This window comes from Quercus robur, chromosome 3 (assembly GCF_932294415.1).
Source record: "Quercus robur chromosome 3, dhQueRobu3.1, whole genome shotgun sequence".
In the NCBI taxonomy this organism is placed as follows: domain Eukaryota; kingdom Viridiplantae; phylum Streptophyta; class Magnoliopsida; order Fagales; family Fagaceae; genus Quercus; species Quercus robur.
Window position 1 is genome coordinate 16,310,098 of NC_065536.1, and position 10,044 is coordinate 16,320,141.

Genomic DNA, 10,044 nt, shown 5'->3' on the forward strand with positions numbered 1-10,044 from the left:
ATGGAAGGGCCTATGTATCTATTAATTATGCATTTAACTATTATTCTAGCATTTAATTGAACAATTAAAACTTGTAGTATGGAAAGAAAGAAAAAGGATTAAAAAAAGCACAGAAAGTGTACATCAAAGTTAAAAGGACAATCCATTTGTTCCAAATGCCTAATATTAATATATTTAGTATATCAGTTAATTTTCATTAAAAAAAAAAGTATATTAGTTACTACCAATACTAATAACTTTGAGGGTCAACAAAATAACCAATGCATTTAGTGAGTCAATTAGAGACTTAGAGTGTTAATATTTTTTTTGGCTAAAATGTGAATTGCATTTGAGTTCTCAAACTTTACATTTGATTAATTCAAAATTTATTCAATTCAGACCTTTCTTCCAATTCTATTACAAAATTTCCTTTAGTATGCAATTAACTAATTAAAAAATGATTGAAAAAAAATTCTCAAATAAAAAATTTATAGATTTTTTTCATATGAGAAAAATATTTTTTGAATGGCTGTAATTTGCATTTTAATCTATTTCTTTTATCAGTAATCTACTCTTGATAGACACTAATGGTGCAAATACACTCCTCTCAATTGGAGTAATCTTTTGTTGCTTTGGATTGAGACGAGACCACCAAAATGCTAAGAATATCCAGTACCTTGTTTGAAAAAGAGAATTCTCCATAAATGAGAATTCCATCAAGCCATAATCTGATCCTCATGTCCAATCGAACATATATTCACACTGGCTTTTAATAGGAGCAAGAATTTTCTGTTTCAATTGCTAATGAATCAATATGCAGGGAAAATTTCTTCCATTGAAATGACGTGAAAGAATCTCAAAAGATATGGCCAAGAAAATAGGTGAAGCTCTATTATAGAGGGGAACCATAGCTTAAATAGGCAAAGATAGAGAGGAGAGGTTCACTAGTGGAGGCATCGGATGCGCTGCGCTTGAATTACCATCTTAGTTTGATTAAGATCCTTTTACAACCTAGGTAGTGTTCATTATTAAGAATTTAAAATTTTGTATCAGGAGAATTGTAACAGGTTAAATATATAATTATATACAGATGTTTAGGGTGTCGGTGAATCCAATCCGAGAAGATTGAAATACAAAAACACTAGTAACATTCAATTTTTTTTACTTCATAAATAAAGAGTTGATATACCAAAATAAATTGGATGAAGCATATGGCTAGACTAGGACAAGCTATTAGGACAAAAAATTAAAATGCCCTAGCTTTTTTGATGAATAGGCCTTTAAGGTTGAATTTAATCAACCATTTTGTTGGCTTTATTGCTTGTAATTCAGCATTTAGAAACCCTGTATTTAGGTAGGAATTATGTAAGGATAGTGTGTGAGAGAGTGTGAAGAAAAGCTCAGAAGTGTGCAACTCAGCAGGGCCTCGCGACTGGATCTCACGATTAGCTCACGGCTAGCATGTCACCAAAAGAGGCACACGTGTGAAGCATGCAGAGGAGCTGAAGAGTCACGCCAGCTGTTGCACTACAAGACAAAAGTCCCAGGCTATCCAGGCAGTTAGCTCGCAACTTGAACTTGCGACTCAGTCCAGTCGCGAGGCTAACTCACCAGATCACTCTGTTTGGGAAAAACTAACCTTTCGCATTCCAAACACACACCAGTATAAATACCCCTTATACCCACGAAATGTAGAGAGCTTCAAGAGAGAATTTTGAAAGAGAAATCCTAGAGAAAAACAAGATTGACTCATCCACAATCTTCATCCTTTGATTCTCCAAATTCCTCTACTCTCACTCTCTTCATTGTTACATCCTTGAGAGGTACATTAGCCAAAACATTTTCTCACCATACCCATATCTGTGAGGAGGCTGTTTGGTGCTTGGGAAATAGTTAGGAAGGGACCAATTGATATTGGTTGATGCTATGGGTTATAGCAGAATCCTATAAGCTAGAGAAGACAAAGGTTCGACGTAACCTCGTTGGAGCAAGAAGCTTGGAGGGCTTAGGTACACTAGGTAGATTAGGCTTGGAGGGTCTTCTACTATTTATGTATCCCAACTTCATTCTCTAGTGGATTATTGACTGCTTGGAGGGCGGCGGAGAGGTTTTACACCGAGGACTTCAGTTTCCTCTTTGATAACACATCGCTGTGTTGTCTTTGTGTTTGCATCTCTCTTCCCTTAATCTTTGCCATTTAATTTCTGCTGTGGTTGTGATTTTATTTGGTTTATATTTTTTTATCAATTCTGTTTTAGCTTATTTTCATATTCCGCACGTACATTGTTTAATAATAAGCTTGAATTGGTAATTTGTAATTTGGGAGTCTAAACGTTCAAGGTGGTTTATACACTATTTGAACATTCAATTGGTATCAGAGCGGGTGCACTTGCTGTGGTTTAATTACTTAAGTGCGATCCTAGACTCCTTTGCTATGGATGAAGCTATGGAACAGGCTATGTTGAATTGTGGCTTAAATGTTTGTGATAATGACTCTATGAGTATGTTTGAAGGGTGTCCTAACAATGAACTCCTAGAGTTATTAAAAACAAAGAAACATGCTAGGATGTTTGTTCACTGGTTGAATTATTTTGAAAATGAGAATCAGATATTACACAATAGTCTATGTGAGCCTAATTCTTCGATTAAGAAATATAAAAGAAGAAATAAAATATTTTGTGATAAGGTTGAGAATCTGAAAAAGAAAATTCATTCTAACAAGAGCATGGAAAATGTAGACAAGTTTCTGTTTGAAGGTCAAGAGTGCTTGTCTCATGCTTGCCTGTTTGTGCACACTTCCTTGAAGGTTTTCAATTCATGTTTATGGTATCTTGATAGTAGCTGTTCTCGTCACACGACAGAGGATAAATCACTGTTTAAATCTCTCAAAGAGAAGGTTGGTGACTATGTGACATTTGGCGATGGAAGTCATGCTCAAGTTCTTGGCAAAGGGACTGTTAAGATACCGGGATTACCTTTATTGCAAGATGTCTTATACATCAAAGGGCGGAAGGCGAATCTCTTAAGCATCACTCAAATATGTGATGAGGACTTGTTCAATTCTCAAAGGGGTGCATAATCATTGATGAAGAAAGGATTCAAGTCGTGGTGGGAAATAGGACTATCGACAATTGCTACAGAGTAGTTCCTATGACACCCATTTCATGTAGAAGTGCTCATTTTGACATGTTGAAACTTTGGCATCATAGATTTGGGCGTGTAAATTTCAAACAAGTAGCTAAAGTATCTAAACTTGAAGCGGTTGAGGGACTTCCAAAGTTTGGAAAGGTAGAGAAGACTATTTGTGGTGCATGCCAAATGGGAAAGCAAACAAAGGCAAGTCATCACAAGGTGAATGTGATTGCTACCTCACATTGTTTAGAACTTCTTCACGTTGATGTAATGGGTCCTACATGAACTGAAAGTCTAGGAGGAAAGAGATATATTATGGTCATTGTTGATGATTTCTCAAGATACACTTGGGTTGAATTTCTTAGAGAGAAATCAGAAGCATGTGACAAATTGGAAATTCTTTGCAAGAGACTACAAAACCAAAAAGGGGTTCTTATTGTCAAGATAAGGAGTGATCATGCCAAGGAGTTTGAGAATGCAAGATTTGAGTCGTTTTGTGAGAAGAATGGAATCAAAAAGGAATTTTCTACCCCAAAAACTCCTCAACAAAATGGGTGGTTGATAGAAAGAATTGGGTGATTCAAGAAATGGCAAGAGTTATGCTACTCAACAAGAAAATACCTCAAAATTTTTTGAGGAGAATCTGTGAACACCTTATGTCACATTGGTAATAGAATATTCTTCCAAGCGGGAACAAAGAAGACTACTTATGAAATTTGGAATGGAAAGAAGCCAAGAGTGAAGTACTTCCAAGTGTTTGGAAGCAAGTGTTATATTCTAAATGATGGGGAGAACCTTTGAAAATTTGATGCAAATAGTGATGACGGCATTTTCCTTGGGTATTCTACTACTAGCCAAGCATATGGAGTTTTTAATAAGAGAACCAAGACGATAATGGAATCCATCAATGTAGAAATTGATGATGCTACAACAAAGATAGAGATGGTTGATGATGGAGAAGGGCACCAAAGTGCCCACTACTGAGGTCGAAGCTCTTGATATTGAAGTTGAAACACCTTCACCATAAAAGGAATCAACACCTGTGAACTAGAGAACAAAAACAAGATCAATGTCTAGAACATCAAATTTTCTCACTCCTCCAGAAGTTCATCCCCCTATCTCCCGGAATGATAAAGTGTCCACTTCAAAGAAGCCATCATCAAGAGTGATTAAAAACCATCTGGACAGCAACATCATTGGATCTTTAGATGAAGGTCTTCGCCTTAGAAAGGGAAACATTGTCCTAGCCAATCATGTAATATACCATTAATACCTTGCCTAATTTGAGCCAAAAAGCGTAGAATAAGCTTTTCAAGATGAAAATTGGGTAGAGTCAATGCATGAAGAGCTGAATCAATTTGTGAGAAATGATGTATGGGAACTTGCACATGGGCCTGAAAATGTTCATGTCATCAGCACAAAATGGATCTTCAAAAGCAAGACCGATGAAGATGGAGAGATCATTCAGAATAAATCTTGACTAGTGGCTCAAGGATACACTTAAGTGGAAGGAGTAGATTTTGATGAATCCTTCGCGCCTATGGCAAGACTTGAGTCTATTCGAATTCTTATGTCAATTTCATGTACTATGAACTTTAAACTCTTCCAAATGGATGTGAAATGTGCATTTCTAATTGGATACCTGAATGAAGAAGTATTTGTTGAACAACCCAAAGGCTTTGAAGATCCTTACTTCTCGGACCATGTGCTAAGATTGAAGAAAGCCCTTTATGGCTTGAAACAAGCTCCTAGAGCTTGGTATGATCGGCTTACCAATTACCTCCAAGATAGAGGATTCAAAAGGGGGTATGCTAACCAGACTTTATTTGTTTAGAATGATGAAGATTATCTTCTCGTGGCTCAAGTATATGTTGATGACATAGTATTTGGAGCTACCATTGATGCTTGGGCTATAGAGTTCTCTAAGGAGATGAAGAAAGAATTTGGGATGAGCATAGTGGGGGAGCTTACATTTTTCTTGGGGCTTCAAGTCAAATCAAAAGAAGGAAGGCATATTCATTTCACAAGAAAAATATGCTAGAAATATTGTCAAGAAATTTGGATTAGACTCCAAAAAGCATGCCTCTACTCCCATGAGTTCATCTACAAAGCTGAATGTTGATTCTTCCGGGGTAGAAGTAAGTCCAACCTTGTATAGGAGTATCATTGGGAGTTTACTCTATCTTACAGCTAGTAAATCGGATATTACATTTATTGCGGGTGTTTGTGCTAGATATCAAGCTGCTCCAAAGGAATCCCACTTGACTGTGGTAAAGCAAATCGTACGATATATCAATGGAACTCTGGATTACGGGTTGTGGTATTCAAAGGACTCTAATGCTTACCTTGTCGATTATTCAGATGCAAACTGGGCTGGAAGTGTGGATGTTCGAAAGAGTACTTTAGGTGGCTTCTTCTACTTTGGTAACAATCTTGTCTCTTGGATGAGCAAAAAACAAAATTTAGTGTCTCTCTCTATGACTAAAGCAGAGTACATAGCTGCTGGAAGTTGCTGCACACAACTCCTTTGGAAGAAAAAGCTACTTCATGACTACGGGATTCCTTAAGATACAATGTGTGTTTTCTGTGACAACACCAGTGCTATAAATCTCTTTAAGAATCCAGTTCAGCATTCGAAGTCAAAACACATAGAGATACGTTACCACTTCATTAGGGATTTGGTGGAAGATAAAGTTGCGTGTCTTGAATTCATATATACAAACAATCAAAAGGCAAACATATTCACCAAGCCTCTCAATGGTCCACGGTTTGAATCACTCTGTAAGACCATCAGTGTTGGTACAATTCCTTGAATCTCTTGTGTGTTGTGTGCTTTACCTCTTTACCTTGATTTGATCTCTCTTTTGTAGGGCACACACTCTTTTATAGGCTATTTGTATAGCATGTTCTGTTTGTTTGTTTTGCTTTAAATGTTTTTACATTGTTGCTTTTGATCAATCTTCACTTGTTTTTGTGTCAAAAATCCAAAAACACATATGTAAGGTTGAATTTAATCAACCATTTTGTTGGTTTTATTCCGTGCCAAGTTTGTTTGTAATTCAGTATTTAGAAACCTTGTATTTAAGTAGGAATCATGTAAGGGTAGTGTGTGAGAGAGTGTGAAGAAAAGCTCAGAAGTGTGCAACTCAACAGGGCCTTGCGACTGACTCGTGGCTGGCAAATCGCCAAAAGAGGCACACGTGTGAAGCATGCAGAGGAGCTGAAGAGTCACGCTAGCTGTTGCACTACAGGAAAAAAGTCCTAGGCTGGCTAGGCAGTTAGCTAGTGACTTGAACTTGCGACTCAGTCTAGTCGTGAGGCCAAGTCACCAGACTACTTTGTTTAGGAAAAATTGACCTTTTGCATTCCAAATACACGCCAGTATAAATACCCCTTATACCCACGAAATGTAGAGAGCTTCCAGAGAGAATTTTGAGAGAGAAACCCTAGAGAAAAACAAGATTGACTCATCCATAATCTTCATCTTTTGATTCTCCAAATTCCTCTACTCTCACCCTCTCCATTGTTACATCCTTGAGAGGTACATTGGCCAAAACCTTTTCTCACCATACCCATATTAGTAAGGAGGCTATTTGGTGCTTGGGAAGCAGTTAAGAAGGGACCAATTGATATTGGTTGATGCTATGGGCTATAGCGGAATCTGGTAAGCTAGAGAAGACAAAGGTTCGGCGTAACCTCGTTGGAGCAAGAAGCTTGGAGGGCTTAGGTACACTGGGTATATTAGGCTTAAAGGGTCTTCTGCTTTTCATGTATCCCAACTTCATTCTTTAGTGGATTATTGACCGCTTGGAGGGCGGCGGAGAGGATTTGCGCCAAGAACTTTGATTTCCTCTTTGATAACACATCGTTGTGTTGTCTTTGTGTTTTCATTTCTCTTCCCTTAATCTTTGCCATTTAATTTATGCTGTGGTTGTGATTTTATTTTGTTTAGATTGTTTTATCAATTCTGTGTTAAGCTTATGTTCATATTCCGCATATACATTGTTTGATAATAAGCTTGAATTGGTAATTTGTAAGTTGGGGGTTTAAACATTCAAGGTATTTTACACACTATTTGAACATTCAATTGGTATCAGAGCAAGTGCACTTGCTGTGGTTTAATTACCTAAGTGCGATCCTAGACCCCTTAGCTATGGATGAAGCTATGGAAAAGGCTATGTTGAATTGTGGCCTAAATGTTTGTGATAATGACTATATGAGTATGTTTGAAGGGTGTCCTAACAATGAACTCCTAGAGTTATTAAAAACAAAGAAACATACTAGGATGTTTGTTCACATGCTGAAATATTTTGAAAATGAGAATCACATATTACACAATAGTCTATGTGAGTCTAATTCTTTGATTAAGAAATATAAAAAAAGAAATAGAATATTGTGTGATAAGGTTGAGAATTTGAAAAAAGAAAATTCATTCTAACAAGAGCATGGAAAATGTAGACAAGTTTCTGTTTGAAGGTCAAGAGTGTTTGTCACATGCTTGCTTGTTTGTGCACACTTCCTTGAAGGTTTTTAATTCATGTTTATGGTATCTTGATAGCGGCTATTCTCGTCACATGACAGGGGATAAATCACTATTTAAGTCTCTCAAAGAAGGTTGGTGACTATGTGACATTTGGAGATGGAAGTCATGCTCAAGTTCTTGGCAAAGGGATTGTTGAGATACCGGGATTACCTCTATTGAAAGATGTCTTATACATCAAAGGGCTGAAGGCGAATCTCTTAAGCATCACTCAAATATATGATGAGGACTTCCTTGTTCAATTCTCAAAGAAGGGGTGCATAATCATTGAAGAAGAAGGGATTCAAGTCTTGGATGGAAATAGGACTACTGACAATTTCTACAGAGTAGTTCCTATGGCACCCATTTCGTGTAGAAGTGCTCGTGTTGACATGTTGGAACTTTGGCATCACAGATTTGGGCATACAAATTTCAAACAAGTAGCTAAAGTATCTAAACTTGAAGCGGTTGAGGGACTTCCAAAGTTTGGAAAGGTAGAGAAAACTATTTGTGGTGCATGCCAAATGGGAAAGCAAACAAAGACAAGTTATCAGAAGGTGAATGTGATTGTTACCTCACATTGTTTAGAGCTTCTACACATTGATCTAATGGGGCCTACAAGAACTGAAAGTCTAGGAGGAAAGAGGTACATTATGGTCATTGTTGTTGATTTCTCAAGATACACTTGGGTTGAATTTCTTAGAGAAAAATCAGAAGCATGTGAGAAATTGGAAATTCTTTGCAAGAGAATACAAAACGAGAAAGGGGTTCCTATTGTCAAGATAAGGAGTGATCATGCCAAGGAGTTTGAGAATGCAAGATTTGAGTCGTTTTGTAAGAAGAATGGGATCAAAAAGGAATTTTTTGCCCCCAAAACTTCTCAACAAAATGGGGTAGTTGAGAGGAAGAATCGGGTGATTCAAGAAATAGCAAGAGTTATGCTACTTAACAAGCAAATTCCTCAAAAGTTTTGGGGAGAAGCTGTGAACACCTCATGTCACATTGGTAATAGAATATTCTTTCGAGCGGGAACAAAGAAGACCGCTTATGAAATTTGAAATGGAAAGAAGTCAAGAGTGAAGTACTTCTGAGTGTTTGGAAGCAAGTGTTATATTCTAAATGATCGGGAGAACCTTGAAAAATTTGATGCAAAAAGTGATGAAGGCATTTTCCTTGGGTATTCTACTACTAGCCGGGCATATAGAGTTTTCAACAAGAGAATAAAGACGGTAATGGAATCCATCAATATAGAAATTGATGATGCTATAACAAAGGTAGAGATGGTTGATGATGGAGAAATGCCAAGTACCAAAGTGCCCATTGCAGAGGTCGAAGCTCTTGATATTGAAGTTGAAACACCTATACCAGAAAAGGAATCAACTCCTATGAACTCAAGAACGGAAACAAGATCAATGTCTAAAACATCAAGTCCACTCACTCCTCCGGAAATTCATCCCCCTATCTCCCAGAATGATGAAGTGTCCACTTCAAAGAAGCCATCATCAAGAGTGATTAAAAACCATCCATACAGCAACATCATCGGATCTTTAGATGAAGGACTTCACCTTAGAAAGGGAAACATTCTCCTGGCCAATCATGTAACATACCATTGTTACCTTGCCCAATTTGAGCCGAAAAGGGTAGAAGAAGCTCTTCAAGATGAAAATTGGGTAGAGTCAATGCATGAAGAGCTGAATCAATTTGTGAGAAATGATGTATGGGGACTTGCTCCTAAGCCTGAAAATGTTCATGTCATCGGCACAAAAAGGATCTTCAAAAACAAAATCGATGAAGATGGAGAGATTATCCAGAATAAATCTCGGCTAGTGGCTCAAGGATACACTCAAGTTGAAGGAGTAGATTTTGATGAATCCTTCGCTCCTGTGACAAGACTTGAGTTTATTCGAATTCTTATGTCAATTGCATGCACTATGAACTTCAAACTCTACCAAATGGATGTGAAATGTGCATTTCTAAATGGATACCTGAATGAAGAAGTGTTTGTTAAACAACCCAAAGGCTTTGAAGATCCTCACTTCTCGAACCATGTGCTGAGATTGAAGAAAGTCTTTTACGGCTTGAAATAGGCTCCTAGAGCTTGGTATGATCGACTTACCAATTACCTCCTGGATAGAGGATTTAAAAGGGGGTATGCCGACCGAACTTTATTTGTTAAGAATGATGAAGATTATCTTCTTGTTGCTCAAGTATATGTTGATGACATAGTATTTGGAGCTACCATTGATGCTCAGGCTATAGAGTTCTCTGAGAAGATGAAGAAAGAATTTGAGATGAGTATGGTGAGGGAGCTTACATTTTTCTTAGGCCTTCAAGTCAAACAAAAGAAGGAAGGCATATTCATTTCACAAGAATAATATGCTAGGAATATTGTCAAGAAGTTTGGTTTATACTCC

The 10,044-nt window shown here is 37.3% G+C and overlaps 1 protein-coding gene across 1 annotated transcript; it reads left to right on the forward strand.

Annotated features, from left to right (window-relative positions):
* Positions 1-5,204: 5,204 nt before the first annotated feature.
* On the forward strand, positions 5,205-5,678 carry LOC126719316 (secreted RxLR effector protein 161-like). Its single transcript, XM_050421886.1, has one exon. It carries the CDS (start codon positions 5,205-5,207, stop codon positions 5,676-5,678), a length of 474 nt encoding a protein of 157 aa, XP_050277843.1.
* The last annotated feature ends 4,366 nt before the right edge of the window (positions 5,679-10,044 follow it).

Excerpts from the sequence above, each read along its gene's own strand:
- LOC126719316 (XM_050421886.1), top strand. The coding sequence starts at position 5,205 with ATGAGTTCATCTACAAAGCTGAATGTTGATTCTTCCGGGGTAGAAGTA.